At 43.5% G+C, this 27,789-nt stretch overlaps 1 protein-coding gene across 5 annotated transcripts in view; it reads right to left on the bottom strand.

The window, feature by feature from the left end:
- Positions 1–27,789, bottom strand: part of AMOTL1 (angiomotin like 1) — a 207,099-nt gene that overhangs the window by 31,354 nt on the left and 147,956 nt on the right. For all 5 annotated transcript variants that reach the window (XM_065946303.1, XM_065946307.1, XM_065946304.1 and 2 more), the window contains 2 exons: positions 27,096–27,185; positions 1,770–1,915 (listed from right to left, as the gene is read on the bottom strand). In XM_065946303.1, the coding sequence (XP_065802375.1) occupies positions 1,770–1,915; positions 27,096–27,185 (236 nt within the window). The remainder of the gene's footprint in view (positions 1–1,769; positions 1,916–27,095; positions 27,186–27,789) is intronic.

Raw genomic sequence — 27,789 nt, 5'->3', positions numbered from 1 at the left:
ATTTTATTTTCTTGGGCTCCAAAATCACTGCTGACTGCAGCCATGAAATTAAAAGATGCTCGCTCCTTGGAAGGAAAACCATGACAAACCTAGACAGTGTATTAAAAAGCAGAGACATCACTTTGCCGACAAAGGTCCACATAGTCAAAGCTATGGTTTTTCCAGTAGTTATGTAGATGTGAGAGTTGGACCATAAAGAAGGACAAAGAAGTGATGCTTTTGAATTGTGATGCTGCAGAAGACTCTTAAGAATCTCCTGGACTACAAGGAGATCAAACTAGTCAATCCTAAAGGAAATCAACCCTGACTATTCACTGGAAGGACTGATGCTGAAGCTCCAATACTTTGTCCACCTAATGGGAAGAGCCGATGCACTGGGAAAGACTGATGCTAGGAAAGATTAAGGGCAGGAGGAGAAGGGGGCAGCAGAGGATGAGATAGTTAGACAGCATCACCAACTCAATGGACAGGAATTTGAGCCAACTCTGGGAGATGGTGGAGGACAGAGGAGCCTGGTGTGTTGCAGTCCATGGGATTGCAAAGAGTCTGACATGACATGACTGAGCAACTGAAAAACAAGTACTACTGACTTAACAATCTTTGCCTTTAACTGCTTCAGGCTTGAAGTTGAAGTTTGCTGAGACACTGGAGTCACTTGGCACCAGGAGATGTTTTTGGAAGGAACAGTTTTTCATTTTCAACAAGAATAAAAGCACTTAGGTTAGTAACAATACTGCATGCTGTGTGTCAAGCACCAGCTGGGTTCTGGTGGAGTGTATTTCAGTCATGTGTCTCTCTGACTTCCAGTTCCTGCTCTCCACAGCAGGTCTGTTCAACTCAGCCCCACCACACAGGGGCTTGTGCAGCCAGCTCCTCTGTGCTGTGCTATCTACAGCCTGGATCCTGGAACTGGGGCCTCAGGAATGGCCATTCTCCTTCCCTGGTCAGGCTTAAAGGAAAAGTTCTTCCCTGGTGGCTCAGATGGTAAAGAATCTGCCTGCAAGGTGAGAGGCTGGGGTTCGATCCCTGGATCGGGAAGATCCCCCGGAGGAGGGCATGGCACTCTAGTATCCACTCCAGTATCGCACTCCAGTATCCTAGCCTGTAGAATTCCGTGCACAGAGGAGCCTAGTGGGCTACAGTCCTTGGGGTTGCAAAGAGTCAGTCACAACTAAGAGATGAACACTTTTACTTTCTACTTCTCAAAAGTTCACCTAAAGGCTTGATTTCATCAAAAAAGCACTAAGCCCATAATGCTTGAGCAGCATCAATATTTCCTGGACTGGAGGGGCGGGAAGGGTGGTGGTCATTGCTAACTGAGCCAACTTCTAAAAACCGGAGACAGGTTTGCAGAACACCACTCCTACCCCACCCAGTCAGAAGACTGGGCCTTTTTTATGCACGAGAGAACCCAAAGACACAACACTCGAACTGTTTTCTTAATTGAGTCTCTTTTCTCCACAAGCACCAGTGGTTCCCAGTCCTTCCATTTATTTCCAGCCCCTGGACACCTGCCAGGCAGTGGGCGGCAGCCTGGGTTTATCGCTGAGATTGAGCTCTTTGCTGACGGTATTCACCACTGCCTCTCATCTTTTGCCCGACTCTGAGGTGAATCAGCTCTGTTTTTACTCATTTTTATTTGAGAGGTCGCCTACATTGCTCCCCTGGAGTTGGCTCTGGTTAAAGTTGCTGGGTTAGGAAACGGACATGGAGGCCCTTGGGGCTCTGGGCACCACCCCCTGTACCCCCCGATCCTCCCGCGGGCTCACCTCCTCTTCCAGCTTGATGACCCTGGCCTGGGCATTGCTCAGAGCCTGGTCTAGGATCTCGATGTGTCTCCGGTGGTCCTCACTCGCGGTCCGAACTGCTGCCAACTCCATCTCTAACTTCTCCTTTTCCTTCAGGAATTCCTTGTCTAGGAGGGAGACAGAAACAAAACGAGCTCTATCAGAAAGCACTCCCCGTCTGGGCTCCCCGCCAGTCTACATCTGGCAAGGATTAGGAGTTGAAAAACATGCACAAAGTGGAGGGTGGAATTACTGCTTCTGCTTCTTGTTCATAGGGGTGCTGTGTAAGGCAAGGATTTTCTCAAAAACCACTGTTAACTCTAGATGTATTCCAGGTCACAGCTCCAGAGACAGACAGCACACACAGATCTAGTGAGACCATATTCTCAGGAGTTCACTTCTGCACAACATTTGCTTTAAGGCTTCAAATTAACCTTGGGTCTATGATTTCCTTTTCGGCTCACAAGCTCTCCCACTTCCAACTTCCAAACCAGTGATGGAAAGGCAGGCAATACTAATGATAACACTAACACTCCCATTCACTGAAAAATAAATCCTGGTCCAGAGGTTCAGCTTTCGCTCTGAGGCCAGGCAGCAGAGGGGAGCTTCAACCCAGGTCTCCAATCTGTGACTGGGTCCTCTTCCACATAACCCAGCTTCACCTTTTCTCTTGGTTCTGCTCACGAGAGGAAAGATGAAGTGTTCTGGATGTGTGCAAACAGCCTTCCTCTCCTCCGCTGACGCTGTAACTAAGGGTGATCACCATTTCTTTGCAGGTGGCAAGCAAAGGGTGCCTCCCACTTGCCGCTTCCACCTGGCCCTCCCGTAGCCTCATCCACCGTTTGAGAAGCAGGCAGGGCCCACTGTGTCATGAGGTCAGTATTATCTACTGAAAACATCTCTCCTGTTACAAAGCAATGCAGGCATACCTTGGAGATACTGTGGGTTCTATTCCAGACCACCATAATAAAGCAAAACACATAAATTTTTTTGGTTTCCCAGTGCATATAAAAGTTATGGGCTCCCCAGGTGGCACTATTCGTAAGGAGCCTGCCTGCCCATGCAGGAGATGTGAGAGATGCAGATTTGATCCCTGGGTCCGGAAGATCTTAGATTATACTATAGTCTACTAAGCACGCAACGGGCTTCCCAGTGGATAAAGAATCCTCCTGCAATGCAGGAGACACAGGTGATGCGGGTTCAATACCTGGGTTGGGAGGAACCCCTGGAGAAGGGCAGGGCAACCCAATCTGGTATTTTTGCCCGGAGAACCCCATGGACAGAAGAGCCTGTCGGGCTAAAGTCCACAGCATCCCAAAGAGTCGGACACAACTGAAGCAGCTGAGCACAGCACGAGGTGCAGTAACAGCACTATGACTAAAAAATGATCTTCATACTGTAATTAAAATATAGTTTATTGCTGAAAAGGCCAAAACAAAACAGTACTGTCAAAGATCATTGATCACGTCACCATGACAAGTATGATAATAATGAAAAAGTCTGTGATATTGTGAGAATTACCAAAACATATCATAGGGACTGGAGTAGACACTTTTGGAAAAATGGCACCAAGAGACTTGCTCAATGCAGGTAACTACAAACCTTTAATTTGGGGGGAAAAAAAAGGCAACAAAACAAAGTGCAATAAAATGAGACATGCCTGTATATTTTATTTTCAAAGTAAATTAGAATATTTAGATATGTTGATTATAATATGGAGAAACCTGAACGGACTTAATGTGTAAAATTAAGGGACTGGTTAAATAAAGTACAGTAAACCCTACAATAGATAGGATGCTGCCATTAAAACTAAATAAGAAAATATCAGTGATGAGGAAAAAAATCTTCATTATTGAAAAAAGGTGATGACAAAACTCTGTGCACACTCTTCCATATTTGTAGAAAATAGGGCATTTAACAGCAACAACAACAGTTACAAATTGACTTCTCCATAGATGGGATTTTTAAAAGTATCTTTGATATCAATTTCTCAGTTAAATGATTTCTCCTCTGCAATCACTCTCTGTGCTTTTTCATTCTTTTAACTTTGCTGAGGCTTTCAATGGCCAAGTCAAAGATCTCTCTTGGTAAATGTCACACAGCACCTGAAAAGATGTTGGTCGTTTTCAAATATCTTTTGATATTGCTTTCTAACATAATTCAACAGTGATAAGAGAACAGACTCTGTATGACTGCAATATCTTTAGACCATCAAATTTTTGCACCTTGTTTTATGTCTCTGGATATGTTCCAGTATCTCCTGATTTATAGTCTATAGGAACTTGAATAGAATTTGTATCCTACTGTTGTATGAAAAATATATAAATTTTAATTATGTTGAATTGTTTCATAGTGCTTTTCAGGCCCACTATATTCTACCTCTCTATATTCATTCTATTGGGCTTCCCTTGTGGCTTAGATGGTAAAGCATCTGCCTGCAATGCGAGAGACCCGGGTTCAATCCCTGGGTTGGGAAGATGCCCTGGGAGAAGGAAATGGCAATCCACTCTAGTACTCTTGCCTGGAAAATCCTATGGATGGAGGAGCCTGGTAGGCTACAGTCCATGGAGTCGCAAACAGTCAGACATGACTGAGCAACTTCACTTTTCATTTTCATTACTTTTGGAGAGTTTGACACTGCAACTCCAACTAAAAATCTTAATTTATCTACTTAAAAAATAACTGTAATATATAGTTGAACTATATGTAACCTTGTTCTGTATTTTCTAAGTCTCCTGTAAATGTGTTATCAACTTTCATAATTTAAAAAATAAAAAAGAGAGGAAAAAAAAAAAAAGAAATTGATTTCTCTGTGCCCACACCACTCAAATGCCCCGTACTGGTCATCTAGTCCTCCTAGCAAACCAAACTGAAACACTAAGAACCAAAGTCTGAAAGTTGTACAAGCTTGTGATAGTGGTTTCATTCATTCATGATTTCCTTGGATAGCCACTCATTCATTCAGCAGAGTCATCAAACATCAAGGACTGTTCTTACAGGCACTGAGGCAGTAGAAGAAATGCTGCTCGTAAGGAGAAGGGAAAATGTGGTTCTGAATATAGGGCAAAGACATTTTAGGGCTGCTTATTGTTGTTAATCTGCTCTGTTGTGTCCAACTCTTTGAGACGCCATGGACTACAACACGCAAGGCCTCCCTGTCCATCACCAACTCCTGGAGTCTACTCAAACTCATGTCCATCCAGTCGGTGATGCCATCCAACCATCTGATCCTCTGTTGTCCCCTTCTCTTCCTGCCATCAATCTTTCCCAGCATCAGGGTCTTTTCCAATGAGTCAGCTCTTCACATCAGGTGGCCAAAGTATTGGAGTTTCAGCTTCAGCATCAGTCCTTCCAATGAATATTCAGGACTGATTTCCTTTAGGATTAACTGGTTTGATCTCCTTGTAAAGGGACTCTCAAGTCTTCCCCAACACCACAGTTCAAGAGCATCAATCTTTCGGCTAATACTCAGTAAACAACTCACAATTTTAAAGCCAGGAGAAATCACAGGAAATATTCCCATCCAGTTCCGCCCCCTTTGCTTAACGTATGAGGAAAGGGAAGCCCCGGAGCGAAGGCACTTGCCCAGTGTGCCCGCCAGCTGGGGCAGAGCCAGGACAAAGGCCCGTCTCCTGATGGCTGCCGTGATGTCCTTCCCGCCTGACTGCACTGCCCTTGCCCTGTGAGCTTATGTCAAGGGAATCAGCATGCAATGGAACAGCTTCGGAATGGATAGAATGAACAAGCAGACTTGTAAAGAGAGTGCTGGCTACAATGGTGAGAAACAATGGCATGTCTCGGAAACAAAGTGAGGCCACCAAGACCCTGACCCAGAAGAGCATTACTTTTGGGCTCTCATATCCCACTGCAATGATCAATTGCCTTCTCCCTTCTCCCTTTCAGTGGCCATGAGATGCTACTTCCCAGTGCTTGCAAGAGGCCTAAACAAATGGGCCAGAAGCTCTGGGCATCCCCACCCACAGCCTCGGGCGGACCAGAGCATTTCACTCCTTCTGTGCAAAATTATTGACGTTTGAGCACTAGGTCCCTGGGTTGGACAACATCTGAACAGGCATGGTGCCCACTGGCCCTGTCCAGGCTCTGGAGGGCACCCAGGGGCTAGTTTCTCAGCAGGCAGACTTGGAGACGAGCCACCCGAGTTCAGAGTTTCTGTCTTGTCATCAACCTAGGCTTAACAGTTTCTGTCTTTGTTGAGGGCAAAGACACATCAGGTTGGATCAAAGGCAAAGTCTAAAAGCCACAACTAGAGCTTCTTGCAGTTTGCAAGTCGATGATCACAAACACTGCTGTGTCACAATGACAACTATGACAACTCCTTGGATTTCTGGATTAACGAATACCCCTCCTCTCCCCCCAACACATATAATTGCAGCTTTTGCTATTCCCTTGATTGGCAGTATCAAACTGTGGATAGGGAATGGACTTCAGCATCTGAAGGAACTGGATTCAAATCCCAGGTTCACCACTCTCCAGCTCTGAGGCCTTGGGAGAGGTATAACCTCTTTGAGTCTCAGCGCTCTCATCTATCAAATGGGAAAGATAAAAGCTACATCGCGGAATTGTTGTGATGAGTCTATTGACTAAGATGATGCAGATAAAGACTAAAAGGACAGAAATAGATAGATCTTTATCTCTTTAGGTCATTACTGACTCCGTGAGCCTAGACCACTGCCTGGCTCAGTAAACGCTATTGAATGAATAAATGAAAGAACGAATCTCTCAGTTCAGTTCAGTTCAGTCGCTCAGTCATGTCCGACTCTTTGCGACCCCATGAAGGGCAGCACGCTAGGCCTCCCTGTCCATCACCAACTCCCGGAGTTTACTCAAACTCAAGGCCATTGAGTCAGTGATGCCATCCAGTCATCTCATCCTCTGTCATCCCCTTCTCCTCCTGCTCCCAATCCCTCCCAGCATCAGGGTTTTTTCCAATGAGTCAACTCTTCGCATGAGGTGACTGAAGTATTACGAGTTTCAGCTTTAGCATCAGTCCTTCCAATGAACACCCAGGACTGATCTCCTTTAGGATGGACTGGTTGGATCTCCTTGCGTCCAAAGGACTCTCAAGAGTCTTCAAAACCACAGCTCAAAAGGATCAATTCTTCGGTGCTCAGCTTTCTTCACAGTCCAACTCTCACATCCATACATGACCACTGGAAAAACCATAGCCTTGACCAGATGGACCTTTGTTGGCAAAGTAATGTCTCTGCTTTTTAATATACTATCTAGGTTGGTCATAGCTTTCCTTCCAAAGAGTAAGTGTCTTTTAATTTCATGGCTGCAGTCACCATCTGCAGTGATTTTGGAGCCCCCAAAAATAAAGTCTGACACTGTTTCTACTGCCTCCCCATGTATTTCCCATGAGGTGATGGGACCAGATGCCATGGTCTTAGTTTTCTGAATGTTGAGCTTTAAGCCAACTTTTTCACTCTCCTCTTTCACTTTCAGCAAGAGGCTTTTCAGTTCCTCTTCACTCTCTGCCATAAGGGTGGTGTCATCTGCATATCTGAGGTTACTGATATTTCTCCCCGCAATCTTGATTCCAGCTTGTGCTTCTTCCAGCCCAGCATTTCTCATGATGTACTCTGCATATAAGTTAAATAAGCAGGGTGACAATATACAGCCTTGACGTACTCATTTTCCTATTTGGAACCAGCCTGTTGCTCCATGTTCAGTTCTAACTGTTGCTTCCTGACCTGCATACAGGTTTCTCAAGAGGCAGGTCAGGTGATCTGGTATTCCCATCTCTCAGAATTTTCCACAGTTTATTATGATCCACACAGTCGAAGGCTTTGGCGTAGTCAATAAAGCAGGAATAGATGTTTTTCTGGAACTCTCTTGCTTTTTCGATGATCCAGTGGATACTGACAATTTGACCTCTGGTTCCTCTGCCTTTTCTAAAACCAGCTTGAACATCTGGAAGTTCTCGGTTCATGTATTGCTGAAGCCTGGCTTGGAGAATTTTGAGCATTACTTTACTAGCGTGTGGGATGAGCGCAATTGTGCAGTAGTTTGAGCATTCTTTGGGATTGCCTTTCTTAGGGATTGGAATGAAAACTGACCTTTTCCAGTCCTGTGGCCACTGCTGAGTTTTCCCAATTTGCTGGCATATTGAGTGCAGCACTTTCACAGCATCATCTTTCAGGATTTGAAATAGCTCAACTGGAATTCCATCACACCCACTAGCTTTGTTCGTAGTGATGCTTTTTAAGGCCCACTTGACTTCACATTCCAGGATGTCTGGCTCTAGGTGAGTGATCACACCATTGTGATTATCTGCCTTGTGAAGATCTTTTTTGTACAGTTCTTCTGTGTATTCTTGCCATCTCTTCTTAATATCTTCTGCTTCTGTTAGGTCCATACCATTTCTGTCCTTTATCGAACCCATCTTTGCCTGAAATGTTCCCTTCGTATCTCTAATTTTCTTGAAGAGATCTCTAGTCTTTGCCATTCTGTTGTTTTCCTCTATTTCTTTGCATTGATCACTGAGGAAGGCTTTCTTCTCTCTCCTGGCTGTTCTCTGGAACTCTGCATTCAAATGGGAATATCTTTCCTTTTCTCCTTTGCTTTTTGCTCCTCTTCTTTTCACAGCTATTTGTAAGGCCTCCTCAGACAACCATTTTGCTTTTTGCATTCCTTTTCCATGGGGATGAACGAATCTCTACTGGGTGCCAATTTCATGCCAACAGTACAATAAATGGCAGCTCTTGTCGGCAGTTAGCATTTGGTCTCTTTGGGATCTCCTGACAGCCTTTGCTATGCAGCGGTCCACTTCACCTCTGAAGCCACCACTCGCCAGATGGCTGGTACTGACCTTGAAGGTCTCTGGCTACCTTCTCTGCCCAGGGTCCCTGAATCTCACAGTTGGCGCATCAGGACAAAGATGTGGGTACTGGGCGGAGACTGCATTAGCTCTGGAATTCCTGGGTTCAGACATCTCTGCCCTGAGTTTGATGACCTTAAACTTCAGACTGAAGTAATGTTAGTGTCGTTCACACTGGCTCAGAACTCCCTGTCCACTGACAGAAAGTAGTGCTCTCATTTAAAAATAATGTCCATGACAACTCGTGTTTGTGAATGGCTACTGTGTCCCAGGAATGGCGACTTACATTATTCCCTTTAGTTATTCCATTCATGATCTCTCCTTTCAAATTACTCTACGAGGGAAGTGCTGCTATGATTCCCATTTTCCAGTGGAGGATAAGTAACATGCCCACAGAGGTGACGCTTGTCAGTGGGAGAGCCAGAACCCTCATCACACCTCTTTAATCCATGTTCACAGGCAGAGTGCCACATGCCTCCACTGTACAAGCATGAGGGATGAAGACCCCTGGAATGACAGAGCCGGAGGTGTGGGAGAGCATCATCGCTACCCAGCTCATTATGGCACAGGTTTAAGCATGTCACGGGTCATATCATCACCTCAATATACAGCGACTGATACTACACGTGTATCTTTTTGCAAATATTAATTATCTGCTATGTGGAGGATTCAGAGTACTGGACAAAAGCATGAATCTTTTTTTTTAAAATTAACTTTTAATGGAGCATAGTTGCCTTATAATTTTTTTTTAAACACTTAAAACTTTTTATGTTGTATTGGGATATAGCCAATTAGCAATGTTGTAGTAAAGAGTGAAGGGACTCAGCCATACATATACATGTATCCATTCTCCCCCAAATCCCACTCCCATCCAGGCTGCCACATAACATTGAACAGAGTTCCATGTGCTATTCAATAGGATTTTTTTGGTTATCCATTTTAAATGTAGCAGTTTATGCATGACCTTCCCAAAGTCTCTAGCTATCCCTTCCTCTCTGGCAGCCATAAGTTCGTTTTCTAAGTCTGTGAGTCTCTTTGTTTTGTAAATAAGCTTATCTATATCATTTCTTTTACATTCCACATATAAGAGATGCCATATGATATTTCTTTTTCTCTGATTTGCTTCACTCAGTATGACACTGTAGGTCCATCCATGTTGCTGCAAATGGCATTATTTCATTCTTTTCAATGGCTGAGTAATATTCCATTGTAAACAGGTACCACATCTTCTTTATCCATTCCCCTGTCAATGGACGCTTAGGTAAACAGTAAACAGTATGTTTACTGGTAAACAGTGCTTCAATGAACACTGGGGTGCACGTATCCTTTTGGATCATGTTTTTCTCCAGGTATAAAAGCATGAATCTAGAATCCTGTACAGTTTTGTGACTCAGAGTAAATGAACATCTTTGTGTCTCAGTTTCCTTGCCTTTAAGGTAAGGATCCTACTCACCTACTCACCAACAGTACCTATTTCAACATGCATATAGCAAATGTCAACTATGACATGCTATGGCTATTCTTCTTGTCCAAAAAGTGTGATAAATTCTCGGGCTACAAGATGAGTAGGCCAGAGCACCCTGCTCTTAGTCGGGTGGGAAGAGAGGCAGGGACACAGGCAAAGACCCTGGGACCAGCTGCTCTAAGAGATGCTGGTGCAGGTTCTATGACAACTCAGGGAGGACCCCTGCCTCAGGCCCAGGGTAGGAGGAAGAGGGGGTGTCAAGGCAGTGAGCCTATGCGGTGGGGTCACTGTGCCCCTTAATCCCCTGGAGACATAGGGACAAGGTATGTCAGGGCCATCTGAAAAAGTCATCTCTTGGGAGATGCCAAGGGTGAGTCCTGTTAAGTGAAACCTCACAGGAAGGTCCCTCCAGTTTATTAGCGAAGGCCCTCGGGATGGAGCTCAAGAAAGACCAGCCTCACACTGAACTTCTGGTTGAGCTCCAAGGTATATACTGAGAATTCTTAGAACAGGCAAGTTGACACAAGGGAACTCATGCCCAGAATGGTCTGTTTACTCAGTGGATATGAATTACCCTCGACTGTGTGGAGTGGGGTGTTGTTTAGCCTGATGGCTCCGGTCCCATTTACACAGAGCATGTCTGCTAGCAACTGTTGACTCTGGAAACCACAGCGATGGCATGAGCTTTGTAGCTGGCCGACCTGGTATGATTCTGGCACATTCACAGGCTGCCTCACTTTGGACACGTGACTTCCCCTGTGCAGACTCCATCTCCTCCGATGCAACTAAGAAAACCAATTTTGCAGGAATGTTGTGAGGATTAAAATGATGACCTAGGTGGCTCTAGTGGTAAAGAACCCACCTGCCCATGTAGGAGACATAAGAGCCATGGGTTCACTCTCTGTGTCGGGAAGATCCCTGGAGGAGGGCATGGCAACCCACTCCAGTATTCTTACCTGGAGAATCCCAAGGACAGAGGAGCCTGGCAGGCTACAGTCCACAGGGTCACACAGAGTCGGCCATGACTGAAGCGACTTAGCACATAAAATACCTACCGTGGGGCTTGGCACTTAACAGGCACCTCACCCCACCCCTCCAGGTTGTCACAGAGCACGAGGCTGGGCATCCTGTGTTATATAGCAGCTTCCCACTCGCTATCTATTTAACATATGGCCAGTCAGTCAGTTCAGTTGCTCAGTCGTGTCCGACTCTTTGCGACCCCATGGACTGCAGCACGCCAGGCCTCCCTGTCCACCACCAACTCTCGGAGTTTACTCAAACTCATGTCCATTGAGTCGGTGACGCCATCCAACTATCTCATCCTCTGTCGTCCCCTTCTCCTCCTGCCTTCAATCTTTCCCAGCATCAGGGTCTTTTCAAATGAGTCAATTCTTCGTATCAGGTGGCCAAAGTATTGGAGTTTCACCTTCAGCATCAGTCCTTTCAATGAATATTCAGGACTGATTTCCTTTAGGATGGACAGGTTGGATTTCCTTGCAGTCCAAGGGACTCTCAAGAGTCTTCTACAACACCACAGTTCAAAAGCATCAATTCTTCAGCACTCAGCTTTCCTTATAGTCCAGCTCTCACATCCATACAGGACTACTGGGAAAACCATAGCTTTGACTAGACAGACCTTTGTTAGTAAAGTAATGTCTCTGCTTTTTAATATACTGTCTACGTTGTCATAGCTTTTCTTCCAAGGAGTAAGCGTCTTTTAATTTCATGACTGCAGTCACCATCTGCAGTGATTTTGGAGCCCCCCAAAAATAAAATCTGTCACTGTTTTCATTGTTTCCCCATCTATTTGCCATAAAGTGATGAGACTGGATGCCATGATCTTAGTTTTCTGAATGTTGAGTTTTAAGCCAACTTTTTCACTCTCCTCTTTCATTTTCATAAAATTTAACATATGGCAGTGTATATTATATGTTTCAATGCTACTCTCTCAATTTGTCCCACCCTCTCCTTCCCCTGCTGGATCCATCAGTCTTTTCTCTATGTCTGTGTTTCTATTCCTGCCTTGTAAATAAGTTCATCAATACCATTTTTCTAGACTCCTCATATATGCATTAATATATAATATTTGTTTTTCTCTTTCTGACTTACTTCACTTTGTATGACAGGCTTTAGATTCATCCAGCCCACTAGAACAGACTCAAATCCGTTCCTTTTAAAGGCTGAGTAATATTCCACTGTATATATGTGCCACAACTTCTTTATTCATTCATCCATTAATGGACATCTAGGCTGCTTTCAGATCCTGGCTATTGCAAATAGTGCTGCAATGAACACTGGGGTACCTGTGTCATTTTCAGTTATGGTTTTCTCACGGTGTGTCCTCAGTAGTGGGATTGCTGGGTCATATGGTAGCTTTTTTCCCCCTAATTTTTTAAGGACTCTCCATACTGTTCTCCATAGTGACTTCATCAATTTACATTCCCACAGCTGTGCAAGAGGGTTCCCTTTTCTCCACAGCCTCTCCAGCATTTATTGCTTGTAGATTTTTTGGATGATGGCCATTCTGATCAGTGTGAGCAAATACCTCATTGTGGTTTTGACTTGCATTTCTTTAATAAATGTGCTGCTGGTTTTTAATGCAGAGCTCCAACTTACGGCTGGAGCTGATGAAGGGAGCAAAGCTATACAATCTGACCCTTCTCAAGCAGGAATTAATTTTCTAGGCCTTTCTTTTTTAAAATTTATTTATTTTTAATTGAAGGATAATTGCTTTACAATATTGGGCTGGTTTCTGCATAACATGAATCAGCCACAGGTACACATATATTCCCTCCCTCTTAAACCTCCCTCCCACCTCCCACCCCTTCCCACCTCTCTAGGTTGTTACAGGCCTTTCTTGATATAAAGGTTTTTTGAGAAGTTTTCCCCTAAGCCCAATATAGCTGGAGGGACAGTGGACTCTGGCTACCACCAGCCTGACCAAGGGGTGACTAATTCACTAGAATGCTTGGAAGGCAAAAGAGAGGTCCCTTTCCAAATATCACATGATGTAATTTATATGTGGAATCTAAAAAAAAAAAGATACAAAAGAACTTATTTATAAAACAGAAATAGAGTCACAGAAATAGAAAACAAACTTACGGTTATCAAAGGGGATGGTGCTTGTGGGTGGGGAGAAGATATTAAAAAATTAGAAGTTTGGGATTAACACATACACACTACTGTGTATAAAATAGACAACCAACAAGGATGGACTGTATTGCACAGGAATATACTCAATATCTTACAATAACCTATAATGAAAAAGAATCTGAAAAGGATGATATACATATATATATATCATATATACATACATACACACATATATATTTATGTATGTATATACATAAAGTTGAATCACTTTGCTGTACACTTGAAACTGATACAAAGTTGTAAATTAACTCTATACCCATCTGTATAAAGAGGCAAGTACATCTTTACCTGTAGACAGCTGTCAGAGTGGCTGCTCAGACAACTCTCCACTTGGAAAAATGTCTACTATGGCCCCTGTTTCTCAGGGCTAAATTCTGAGCAGCTGTGTCTGCATTACAAAGCCCTTCTCATTCCCCAACCCCACTCTCCATGTGACAGGAGCAAACCTGAAGGGCCCCGGGACCCGAGCCAGGCGAAGCGAATCATCTTGAGGGGGCGCCTGGGTGAGGGGTTGCTGACACAGACCGGCAGCCCAGCTCTGAGGCCAGGGACCACATCGCGCATGTGCGTCGGACAGAGCGTGCACACACAGAGGGCGAAGAATCAAGCAGACGGCGAGGTCATGGTGAGCAGGGGAGTGGGAAAGGGAAGTCCCCCCAAACCATCTGCCTTTGGATTCTCACAGACAGGCCCGCCTGGGCCCCTGGCCCCTGTGAAGCATGTCTACATATCTCGCCTAGGGCCTCCTTCACATACAAAGATACTAAAAAACAAAAACAAAAAAATCCAAATCCAACAATAATAGTTCTCTTATCCAGGGCTAAAAACCTTTCTTTCTGTAAAAATCAAATCTTTCTTTTTGTAACCAGAAGGTCACTAACACACTGGCTGTTTTTTCTTTACACCTCTGTTTCCTCCTCCACCAAGAAAGGACTTGGATTGCAAGGAGATCCAACCAGTCCATCCTAAAAGGAAATCAGTCCTGAGTGTTCACTGAAAGGACTGGTGCTGAAGCTGAAACTCCAATACCTTGGCCACCTGATGCAAAGAACTGACTCGCTGGAAAAGACCCTGATGCTGGGAGGGATTGGGAGCAGGAGGAGAAGGGGATGACAGAGGATGAGATGGTTGGATGGCAGCACCGACTCAATGGACATGAATCTGAGTAAGCTCCGGGAGTTGGTGATGGACAGGGAGGCCTGGCATGCTGCAGTCCATGGTGTCGCAAAGAGTCGGACACAACTGAGAGACTGAACTGAACTGATTTCTTCCTCCACCAAGAGAGAACCTGGTAGTAATGTCTCAGGACAGGCTGCCCAGGACTCATGGCACCAATTCTGGTAACTGGGCCCTGCTCCACCATGCTGATAAAATGGACAGCTTCTTCTGGAAAGACATCTGAATAATTATTTGCCTTATTATCCCCTCCTAAAATGTCCCCTCCTGTTTCAGGATCCTTTGGCCATATCCTGGCACCGTACCTTGTAATTCTGAGCAGACGTGGCTGAGGAGCCTATTCCAAGGGTCGGCTATGATTCACGGAATAACTGGAGAGTCAGATCCACTTTCAAGTCCTCTCTACTGGGGTTATGAGAGTGGAAAGACAAAGGGAAGGTACTCCAAGTACTTCACTATTAGCCAAGCTATTTAGCTTCATTCTGCCTCAAAGATATTCTCTTAATGCCCTCGGAAGCTACTTCTTCCATCTGCCCTCACTCCCTCACTCCAGTTTGAAAGCCACACTGACACATCCAGAAAATATAATCCAAACAGAGCACTGTTTACAGCAGGTAAGAGCAATCTGTTCACAAGAGGTTTACCTGATGCAAAACAGCTAGAGATGATCTACCTTTAAAAGTCACACTCATTCATTCAGAAATGCAAAAGTGATAGAATACACAGCTGACCCCATATCCTCCTGGTTTGGCTTTTTGCTGTCTTTGTAAAATGGGCTGATAAAAGTTTCTCAGGTAAGGAAGCTTATTATCTCAGACCAGGCTGTTGGGCTCTCTGCCGTCCTCGTACGCGCATGCGTGTTGCCATGGTTCCCGGAGACAGGGGTTGTGAGTGGGCGGCTAAATAGGTCTGTGAACAAACACAGAACACTCTAGCCGGGTTTGTTTTAAATGGCTGAGAGTAAACTGTTTCAAAATGAATTCTGTAATAAGAAAGATTAAGGACCAAACTGTTCCGCAGAGTCCTGGGAGGAGGAGGGGGGGCAGGGGGGGAAGGGATGCTGGCTCAGGTAGGAAGGAAGGGGCTCCTGACAAATGCGCCCCTGTCCTAACCAGAAACCTGTTTCGGCTTCGTGCGTTTTACACTCTGGGCTTCCAGATAAGCGTTCTTTTCTTCTTTATTTTGGCCGCACCACTCAGCATGGGGGATCTTAGTTCCTTCACCAGGGATCAAACTTGCACCCCCCTGCAATGGGAGCATGGAGTCTTAACCACTGGGCCACCAGAGAAGTCCCCGGATAAAGTCTCTTTAAATAAGACCTCTGAGGTTGAAAGCCAGTAGTTCAGACATTACAAGGGAAACACAGATTTGTGGAAATGCCTGCTGTTAAAAGGTAGGGAAGACACTTGGAGAAATGAATCAATATGGGATAGTGAGGCAAAGCCTTAAGCGTGAAGGATTCATTCAGTCTTCATTGCCCAAAGTTGAAAATAGAAATTTTTCCCTTTTACAAATGGAGAAGGAAATGGCAACCCACTCCAGTACTCTTCCCTGGGAAATCCTGTGGACAGAGTGGCCTGGTGGACTACAGCCCATGGGGTCGCAGAGAGGTGGACACAGCTTAGCGACTCAACAGCAGCAACATGGCAGCAAGATTACTCTAACACACAAATCAGTTTTCAGGTTCACAGTGAAGGCTACATGCTGATTCCTGCAGTACGGAGACCTCTCCTGCACACTACATGTTGAGGGGGAAAGTAGTTCTTTCATGAGTCTTGACAGTTTTCTACTTGTACTCCAGGGACAGTGGCCAACGTCTGAGTTAATCCTTCCACCTCATGGACTTACTTTATCCTGTGTCTAAATCCTTCTATCTTTGTAGGATAGGGATCTATAGGGATCTAAGATAGTAGAAATGTTTCCTATGGGAAGAAATATAAAAAGTTTAGGCAACACTTCACCGAATAAATATTCTATTAATACACGATCAAATTCTAATGCAATCTTTAAAACGAAATTCAAAAATAATCCTTTTCAGATGCTTTTCCCTGGAAAGTAACAAACTCAAACCACAAAATCTATTGATCTAATTGAGGAAAACAACACATTTTGGTCTTTACATACTCTATTTATCTGTTGCTCTTTAGTATCCAGAAAGTGAGTTTAATACCCCAAAGTGCTTTTTATAGCACCCAATATAAAATATCTCAGACATGGATTTGGTAAAATATCTGAATAGCAGTAAAAGCTCTCTCAATATAACTTTTTCTAATCTAATCATTTTTAGTATTGCATTTTTATTTTAGAAACTATATACTTTCAAGTATAATTCATAATTTTTTTTAACCTGCCTAACCTGCAAACTTACTCAGCGAAACCTTCTATATTCATACATCCATTCACCCAGTTCAGCCTCCTCATGTACTGTTTGACCTTCCACTTTATATTTTTAACATGAAGTAAAAACGTACTGCCACTTCTGTGTCACTGCAGACAGCATAATAAATTATGCAATGCATTAAAAATGCCAGGACGCATAGGGCATGTGATTTTGACTATACACCTATGTATGAATCGATTGGCAATGAAACCTGATGGCTTATACTTTCTGTAATTGCCACAGAAGACCTTTTTTGCCTTCTCCTTCATACAAAAAGATAAAGAACAGACACATCTGTTTCCAAGTATGACAGTCAGAACCTACCAGACAATTTTGCTGCCCCTGCAGAAAACAACCACAAAGCCTGGACATAATGCAGAGACCAACGACCTGAAGGGAGTAAGATGGGAGGCAGGCGGACAGATGGCGTGGGGAGGCCTTTCACTGCAGAGGTCAGAGCTGCACATGCTCGACCTGCACTGGGGCTGGACAGTGACATTTGTCATGGCTCATCACACTGTACACTTAAAATGTGTGAACTTTACTGTATGAAAATATAGGTATATGTTATTTTGATTTAATTTAGGGCCTCCTTGGTGACTCAAATGGTAAAGAACCTGCCTGCAATGTTGGAGACCTGGGTTTGATCTCTGGGTCAGGAAGATACCCTGCAGGAGGGCATGGCAACCCACTGCAGTATCCTTTCCTGGAGAATCCTATGGACAGAGGCACCCAGCAGGTGACAGTCCAAGGGTTACAAAGAGTTGGACACGACTGAGCGACTAACACTTCACTTTCACTTCAAGGCATTACTATAATACATATAATAAAACTATTCTTTCTAAACGGGACCTCTGAATGGCAGATACGGCTTAACGCCAAAACCTGGGTGAGAGAAGTAGATGCTGGGGAAACTGTTCTATATGGGAACAGAAGTGGTTTAATTTTCTGATCAGGGAGAAAGAAATGAGTCAGCTGCAATTACAGATTCTCCCTTCCTTTAGCTTCTGCAAGCTCTTCCATTGTCAATTTTGTAACTTGCTTTGAGCAGATCCTTTTCTTCTTCTTTCTACCAAACCACAGTCTTTGTCGGCAAGAAGCAAATTAGAAGCAGATGCAAGCTTATTTTTAATGGTTCAAGACCAAATTTTCTGGACTTAAAACACTTTGTCCCCTCAAAGTTCTTGGATTCCATTAAGATACAACCGTATATTCTGCTTCCAATTCATGAACCAAAAATAATTTCAAAAACTAATTGTAAGAAACCACACCCCAGGGTTACTTATTGTAATTTGCTTATTTTTTATTCTTATCATCCAGAGAACAAACAGTTTAATTTCATAGACGTTTTGAGAAAAACTTTTAAGATTCTAGGCTGGTCTCAACAATTTTCTTGTTTTAGTATCTGAGGAGATATACTGAACTGGCCAGCAAGGCTTTTTATTATAATTGGCTCAGGTTCAAACATTTTAAGAAACATAAAATGTTCATTCCAGTAGCTAGAACTCATTTAAGATGACATGAATACACTATCATTAAGTCACAGTACTGGGCTAAATAATTTGCAGTTAAGAATTCTAGTACAAGAATTACTTATGTTTGCTTACTAAGCTGGATTCTCCTCTGGGTAAAAAATGTGAAATTTCTCATTACTCCTAGAGCCAACAGAGATGACCATCGGAGGCTGGAAAGGAAAAAAATTAAGAAAAAGGAGGTCCCTATTCTTATCATGGTCTTGCATTAAGTACTGAGGGGGCCTTGGACAAATCATTTAATCATCTTTGGTCACAGTTTCTTCTTTAATGAAGCATGGAGGCCACGCTAAATGAGCTCTAAAATCATTGGGAATCCAACCCTGCTACCTGTCTCTAATGCCTGGTACACAGGAAGTGGCTCTCGAGAATCAGGACACCCTGGGTTCGAAGCCTGTCTGCTCCACTTACCTGCCTGTATGACCATGGACAAGTTCCTTAACGTTCCTGAGCCCTAGTCCCCTCATCCATTAAAGACCTGTAATGCCCACCTCACAGGGCTGCTTGGAGGATGAACCGGGACTGCACACAGACAGAGGTCAGCATGGCGCTTGGTGGACAGGAAGTGCTCAACCCGTGGTGGCCACCTTACCATTTCTGCATGATCTGAACCAGTACCTGAAGGCTAGATTACGAGGGAGCACACTTGCAACTCCACCTAAAGGTAAACTCTGAACCATCAGATCAACAGCCTCTGAAATCACTGTCACTCATAATGGCCATCCAGTTCAGAGGATACACGCGCCGCTGATAACCAGACTTACGGCCATTCAGATACTCCTCAACCCAAGAACTGTAGACCTCACCTCACACCAGGATGCTTATGGGAAGATTAATGGCCCTGCTGGGAGAGGGACCTCTAAGATCTTGGTACCCAGGAGGCTACAACCGGTGGCTAACCACAGGGCTATCCTGCCCAGCCCTGTTTCCACCATTAGCTAATTACGGATTCCCACTGGGCTAACAAAGGCTTGTAACTGCATTCATATGTGTCTCAGTTTATCTCATGTGAAATAACCATGTTCACCTAATTAGGAATGAAGTAAAAGATGACTAAAACCCTACCAGGAAAAGAAAATAACAATTAAATCCTGATTTATAAATTCGGACAATTAACAAAATAAGATCTAAGAAATATTTCTGAAGTTCTTTATTTTCCATCCTCCTTTTTTGTTGGGGCTTCTTCTTTCCCTTCCTCCTCCATATGCATGCATGCTAAGTCGCTTCTCCATAACCAGAGCCTAAAACAGAAGTCCACACACTGTGGCCTGCAGGCCGAATCCAGCCCACAGCCACACCATCTGTCCATGGCTCATCTACAGTGACTTTCAGACCACAGGGACGGAGCTGAGTAGCTGTGGCCCCCAAGCCTAGACTTATTTACATTCTGTCCCTTTATGGAAAGAGTTTGCTGATCCACAGTCTAGAACACAGCTCAACCACAGTAGGTAGCTAATAACTGTTTCGGACAAAATGATAATGGTCATCATTTCATTCAACATCCAACAAGTGCTTATTAAATGCTTCCAAGCACCAGGCACTGTGCCAGCTTCCGGAAACATAGTAATCTGGGACTATAATGGTGAGAATGACAGGGTCCATGCCCTCATGGTGTGGACAGCTTAGCAAGGGAAGGGAGAAGATGGTCATCCAAATGGTTCCTCATTTACAGGATGGTGAGTGTTTACAAAGGGAACAGGGGACTGGAGGGATATGTAAAAAGGAAAACTGGATCCTATCTCAGGCAGCCTTCTCTGAGTAACTGCCATTTAATTTGAGCTGAGACCTGAACATGGATTTCCTGGCTCTGAACTGTCAGCGAAAGTGAAGGGTCCCTGATGCCACATGAAATGCAAATGGGTTTCAGTCTGTGCTTTTTCCATCCATCCATCTAGCTATGAATGCAAGGAACACAGGTCATAATGAAGTTTAAGACACTTGATTTTTCAACTATCAAAAAGGAATAGTAAGCAAATAATTTAAAAACCAACGACGTGAAAATCATAAGCCACGTTCACTTGTTAGAGACTGGACATCAACACATGACCGAGAGACAATTCTACCATCAGCTCTGGTTCTTCAGGCACAGAAAATCAGCCTAAATTGAATAACATTAATTTTCACACTTGGGGAGAAGATTTGATGGAATGTAAACAGACACCCTGCAGGCTGGATGCACTGTTGGTTGTCATGAAGGTTTGAAGTTTCTCAGTGCTGCCTGTCAAGGTTGATCAAGTGGTTTAAGCAGTCACACACTCTGCTTTCAAAACCTAGCAAGGCTCGGCAGGCCACACAGGCATTCCTTGGGAACATGGCCCATTTCCCCACACTGAAAACTGGCAGGTTCTTCCAGAGAAGGTGGAGGAAGGATGCACAGGAACAGGAAGAAACGTTGCAAAATAAATGTGTAGCCTTACAAATCCATAAATGCAAGTCTGCAGAATAAACGCATAAAGTCTTCTTTGCATTTCCTATCACTGATGAGCCCACAAAGCTCTGCTGGCTGAATTGGGAGATTCTGCTCTCTATTTCTTTAGATGAAATGTAGGTATAGGGAGATTAAGCATCTAACTTCAGGTCACTGAGCATGTTAATGAGAACCCAAGAAATGGAATATGTGGTGACTGATCCGAGATTAGGTTGCTTGAGCTCGTGCCTATAAAAACCTCTGCTTTTTAGAACCGCATTTTTAGTCCTAATAAAGCAAGGAGATCAAACCAGTCAATCCTAAAGGAAATCAACCCTAAATATTCATTGGAAGGACTAATGCTGAAGCTCCAATACTTTGGCCACCTGATGCGAGGAGCTGACTCATTGGAAAAGACCCTGATGCTGGGAAAGATTGAAGGCAGAAGGAGAAGCAGATGACAGAGGATGAGATGGTTAGATGGCATCACTGACACAATGGACATAAATCTGAACAAACTCTGGGAGATAGTGAAGGACGAGGAAGCCTGGTGTGTTACATGGGATCACAAAGAGTAGGACATGACTGAGCGACTGAACAACAACTAAATGCAGAGGCCATCTAAAGGTCATCTCCTTAGAAGGAAAATCAGTTAATTTAGGGCAAGAAAATTTCCTCAGTTTAAGAAATGTACCTTAGCAGGCTTTCATGGACGTTCCCTTCCTCTTTGCCCAGGAGCTGATCTGTGGTGTCAGGCATGGCCTATGGACTGGTCTGTGCAAGAATATGGCCGGCTGCCTCCAAAACTTTTATGTACCACCGTCAGCTCTCAGCTTCAACATGACCACAGCAGAGTAAAAGAGGAGTCAGGGAACCAACTACATTTTAGTACATAGTAGTCATTTTCATGAAAAACACTACTGTTTCTGGAAGTAGAAGGAAGATTCCCTTTACCTGGATATCTTCCTACTTGAAAAACAAGAAAGGAGGGGAAGGTGAAAGGCAAAAAAAAAATCAAGCATTTTTAAGTTGCTTCTATTCTCATTAATAATTTCACCTAATATCTTGAAATAACTGAGCAGAACCAGAGGTAGCTCCTAACATGGGTGGGAGATACTGAGCTAAAAAAGAACATTTTGATAGTGATGTGCCATGATGAAAATTTCAAGCCTGTTCTGACAAGGATTTCCCACTGTTACTCCTTCCCTCAGTAAACATTTATTGAGTGCCAGGTACATAAAAATCCAAAGGGTTTTAATGAAGGCTGGGGCTGGATGTTGACAAAGAATGCCTGTAACTCTCCCATCGAGTGGAGGAGATTCACACTAAGAAATGGTGCCCACGGAGAACGTAGGCAAAATAAGTGCTGCAGGACGGGCTTCACGCCCAGGTGCCAGCTGCCAAGCACCAACAGGCCCACAGAGGAGGGGGGTACCCAGTGCATCCACACGTGCCAGCATCTCGCCTCTGCTTCCTGATGAAGCCTGATAGAAAGCCACATCAGCATGTAATGAAACATGGCGAGGACTCAGAATACGCTCCCCGTGCTCTATGTGGGTCAACAGAATTAATATTTATGTCATTGTGATTTCTGCTTTGTTTCACATAAGCCCTTAGAGGAAATACAAAAAGACGGATTTTCTTTTAGGAGATTATTTTTGCCTCTTTTATGTTATAAAAGAGACAGAAAATCAAAGTATCTAAAGTAAGGCTTAAAGATAAGAAGATGATTATAAGACAAATTGAAAATGGAAAATTATTGTTATTTTTAAAACAGTGGTCCCACACTTTTTCTTTTTTGGTTCATTTTTAAACCCATGAGGATCATAAAGGAAATCAAATATTACGAATTACTCCTAACTTATTTATACCCATAACTTATTAAACAAATAAATGAATGTTCAAAAAATATTTTTTTTTCTTAGAGAGGGACACTTAACAGCCAGAATTTAACTTATATAGACTTCAGTTTAACCAAATATGCTGAACCCATGAGGCCTAAAGAATCCCAAGGCGTGGATGGGGAGAGAAGTCTCTGGCCATCCTGTAACACACATGGGTTTTATCCTGGAATAATACAAGCTGCCAGAGCTCATCAGCTCCTCCTCCACTCAAGAATACAATAAGATCTCTGCCAGTCTAGTTTCCCCACAACTAATATTTTATTTTTTGCTTTCTGACCTACTAATATGGGCTTCCCCGATGGCTCAAGCAGTAAAGAATCCACCTGCAATGTAAGAGACACAGGAAATGCAGGTTCCTCCCTGGGTCAGGAAGATCCCCTGGAGGAGGAAATGGCAACCCCCTCCAGACATACTAGTGATAGAAATTCTGCAGAGTTACTAACTTTCAGTAAGAAACAGATAACGCATTTCACTTATTGACAAGACAGAGCTAAGAATGATGACAGACATTCCTGGGGAACTTCCTTTTGTGGACAGTGGTCTATGTTTGCTCCGTGTGTGTGTGTGCGTGTGTGTGTGTGTGTGTGTGCGTGTGTGTGTGTGCACGTGTGTGTGAGACAGATGAATAAATGGGGAAACCAGGAATCTCAGTAAGTTGAAAAAGCTAAAGTAGCCAGTTTCACTCAGCCAGATCAAAAAAGAAATTGGCTAGATGCCCTGTTTTTAAGGAGTAATTTGGCTGCAAACATATTTGGAAAAACAAGTAAGTAAAACCAAAAAAGGCTTCCTAGGTGGCTCCGTTGTAAAGAAACTGCCTGCCAATGCAGGAGACTCAGGTTCAATCCCTGGGTCGGGAAGATCCCCTGAAGAATGAAATGACCAACCACTCTAAGATTCTTGCCTGGGAAATTGCTACAGACCATGCACTTGCAAAGAGTTGGACACAACTGAGCGACTGAGCACACACACACACAATCAGAAAACACACACACACAAATTTTTGAATTCCTCGAAAGAGAACAATGCAACATCACGAGGAGAAAAACACTCCCCAGAGTCTTAAAACTCCTAAGCACTTCATTCACAGAGATTTTTAATTCAGACAATCTCATGTCTGAGAGGAGCACAATTATCACTCTGTTGAATGCTTATTTCAACTTGTAGAGCTATGTGTAACGACTCAGGCAGAACACCCAGGCCTTTCTCAGGCTCCAAAGAAGAGCAGAGTTCTGTCTTTAAAGGAAAACTACTCTGGGCAGGAGGGAAACTTGGAAATCAGGCCAGGAAGGACATCCCCTTCCACTGGTTGGGACTTTACAGAGGTCCTCCCCACCGCTCATATTGCAAGAATGCCTTGGGTGTTTTAGGACCTGGACTCTAAGCTTCAACTGGAACATGGAGCAAAACCGTCAAACATGTTATTTTCTATTTTCCCCTTTCCCTCTAACTTTTCCATTGGCCAAGTTGCTTGTCAGGGCCTTTGCAACTTAGCTCCTGGTAGGCAGGATCCAGAGACATCACTGCTATTTGCTATGCAGTCTGTTTTACCTTTCTCTTAGCCAAGTATTAGAATCTCCTTGCAAGGCTCATCTGCAAAACATGGCTCCTCTTGAGTGTATACTCAGTGTTTATAAGTACAATTTCTAGGCATTGAAAAGTATTCTTATAACAGACTTTCTAAAAGACTATACAGATAATGGAACACATTACTAACTATGAAGAGAGTGATTTGTGCCTGCCATGCTGTGCCCACGTGCGAAAAGGAAGGCCTGACAGACAGCGCCTCCTGTCACCAGCCTCCAGGCTACGTCTACACCTTGGCCATTACAGCTGCTTACTTAGCTGTGGGCCGCAGTAGGAGATGACTCAACACGCTCAAACCTCCACTTGTTACCGAGTCCCCATGTCTCCTCCTCCTGCTTTTTATTGGTAAAGGATGACCATATATCCAGTGGCCCTAGTCACACTTGTTTCACTCTCCGGCATCATTCAGTTGGTCACCAAGCCCTCTCATTTGTCACCTATTGCTCTGTCTCCTACCCTCCACTACTACTTCTTCGTTCAGATACAAAATTATCTGTTAACCAGTCTCCTTGCCTCCAGATTAGTTCTTCATGAATTTCCCTTCTTTTATGCCTCCTTAATTAGCTCCTAAAATATAAGCCTCACAAACAATGAAATCATAAACATACATGAGGAAAACACAGGTGAATATGCTTATAATTTTGGAGTGGAAAAAGCATTTCTAAGCATGACCTAAAACCTAGAAGGCACAAATATAGTCACTTGAAAAATCTATAAGATAAAGGGCACTGTACTCAAAGATATAAAAACAACTGGGGAAAAAATATCTGCACTATATATGGCAGGAAACATGCTAATTTCCTTCATACAAAGAGTTCTTCCAACTCACTAAGAAAAAAAACTATTTATAAACTTGAAATAACATCTCGAGTCCATCTCTTGGCCACTCCAGGAGAGGAAAAGCTAATGCAAATAATTATAAAGCTGGGAGGAAGGCACAAACTGTCCTGCAAAGACTAGGTAATGAAAAATTGGTTAGCTATCAGTGTTAGCAACCCTGCTTCAAAGGCCCTGCCGAGATGCAATTACATCACACGTCAACACTGAGGCACCTTTCAGCAGTTGAAAAATGCCCCTGGACTCTCTTGTTTATACCTTTGGAACAGCAGAACATATTTGCACAGAACAAATCATTCCTTGTAAAGCTGGAAGGGCCTCTTTGCCTGCATTACTGATGCTTTAGCTTTGAGCCAGAAGGTTAAAGTTGTCGGGAATATTTCTGAACTCACACAACACCAAAACCTATTAGTCCATCAGCACAGCCTGGGCTGGGAGGCTACAGCAAATGCTCATCTGATGAAACTCACTGACTTTTCCATTTTGACCTGAGCTACGTGACAAAATAATATCTCCTGACAAGAAGGCAGAGTATCAGCAGAGTGACACTGCTGACATAACGGCACAAGAATCCTTACTCTACTGAGGAATATGATCATGCAAAATTAAGGTGTCAAACCCAGAGGAATAGGGTGGGGAGGCAGATGGGTGGGAGGTTCAGGATGGGGAGGAAACATGTATACCTGGGCCGATTTATGCTGATGTGTGGCAAAAATCATCACAGTACTGTAAAGACATCATCTTCCATTTAAAATATAAATTAATTTTTAAAAATTAAGGTGTCAAAATCCTAAGTGCTAACAGTACAGATGACTCATTTGTCAAATGGATGTTCAGATGAAACAGTAAATCCACTGCATCTATGAGGAGAAATAACTTTTGTTAGGAAAGTGAATATCTCAAGAGGCTTATATATATATATATATATATATATAGCTTTGTATATACGTCTGGAGCACAGGCCAATTCACCTAATGCAAAGGAATCCAATGCAAAAACTCAAGACTGTATGAGTGTCTATTTGCCAGAGTTTTAAAAATGAAACTGAGACTCAAGCTGAAGTTTGATCATGAGAAAATCTGGGAAAAAGTGGAATGCAATTGTGAGTAAATTTGGGAAAAACAAAGAAGAAACATTAACCCCAATGAACAGTATTGGAAATTAGAAAATGTATCCAAGTATTTCTCAGCTTTGAAAATGTAGACCTGTATTGAGGGATCCAAGCACCAGAATACACTATCACTATACAGTGGATGGCCAGTGTTTAAACAAGACTTTTTGCTGTTAGAACTGTCTTTAGCTGTGAGCTTAACTCACAATGCTGCTGAGAATTATGACAGAGAAATGAATTCAATTTTCTAAACAGTTCCCCAAAAAAGACAGCTGGATTTTTATGTTTCTGATTTAGACAATGAATTTGCAGAAATTCAAACTTCAATTGATGGTTTTTCAAAACCCATTTGGTTCTTTTATTTGCCTCTGGTGAAATTAATAGAGTATTTCCCAGTAAATCTAGAGGCGGAGGGAGCCATTTTATTTCTGGCTGAAATGGGCTCACTGGGGTCACCATCGAGCATCACCAATGAAGACCCATGCTGGGAACATTTATATTGCTTCATGCTGCCAGGGGCGGCCAGTTCAGAAATGCTCAACCTACAGGCACACAAAACATGACAAAAGAGCGAATCCCACCACAGACCTCCTTCCCTTTCCATGAAGGAGATGAAGAATTATGCCTTACTTCAGGTGGTGAGTGCCAGGGAATACTGCAACAGTGCAATTTCTTGGAGGGTATTAGAAATAGAAGCTGAAGGGCAGGAGGTCAGAATAAACATTACTGAAATACTACAATCTCGGCTTTGTCCTAGGCAGACCCAAGAGGGCCTCATCTTTGGCCCAACAGCTTATATGTCAAGTTAATAAACAAAAAGCAAGCAGCACAAATCTTACTTAAAATGAACAGGCTTCTCTCCTTAAGCCCCGAGCTTTTAAAACCACGCAGTTGGGAAAGGTAAGCAAGGAGACTCACTCTGGGAAGCGTAAAGCCCCTCGGCCGCCCTGTCTTCGTGTCCGTCATACTCCCTGCTGGACAGCTGTCTGTTGGCTGTCTCCAGTCGATCTGGACATAGAGAGGAGATGGTTACAAAGAAATGCATGTGGATCTAAGTCATCCTGCAACTGACAAATGACCTGGGTGCTGAGAGCTGGTAGGGAGAGCTGCCCAGGCAGGAGCCCCAAACTGAACAACTCCTGGGGAGGAACAAGATGTTCCAAAACTTCAAAAGGAAAGTCTAGTGGCCATGCTGTGCCTCTACGAAATCTAATGCCAAGGGGTGCACCAGTGGCAGGCAGTTAAGAGCAGGTACCTGAAAGCCCAGCAAAGTCCTCACAAAGGGCTTGAGTTCCCCTGGCCTCAAACCCAGCCCTCATCTAAACTTGACTGTCAGTTCTCTGTAGCTGGGAAACAAAAAGTTGAAAATAACAAATAAATAAATAGCAGGAACAAGTCAAGATGACTTAATGGATGAAGACTCTACTCAGTGAGTTCTAGGTTTGCTCATGCCATTTGGTCAGTCTTCATTTATTCAATTAAATAATTCAACCTAACAAGGTTTTACTGAGCATACATCATACCCAAAACTGAAGGGTTTACAGTAATAAAAAAAAAAAAATGTAGGTTCCAGCTACAGACTCCAAGTACACTGAGTCTTTTGACATGAGAG

Source organism: Muntiacus reevesi, chromosome 9 (assembly GCF_963930625.1).
Source record: "Muntiacus reevesi chromosome 9, mMunRee1.1, whole genome shotgun sequence".
Taxonomy (NCBI): domain Eukaryota; kingdom Metazoa; phylum Chordata; class Mammalia; order Artiodactyla; family Cervidae; genus Muntiacus; species Muntiacus reevesi.
This window is presented reverse-complemented; position numbering and strand designations above follow the sequence as displayed.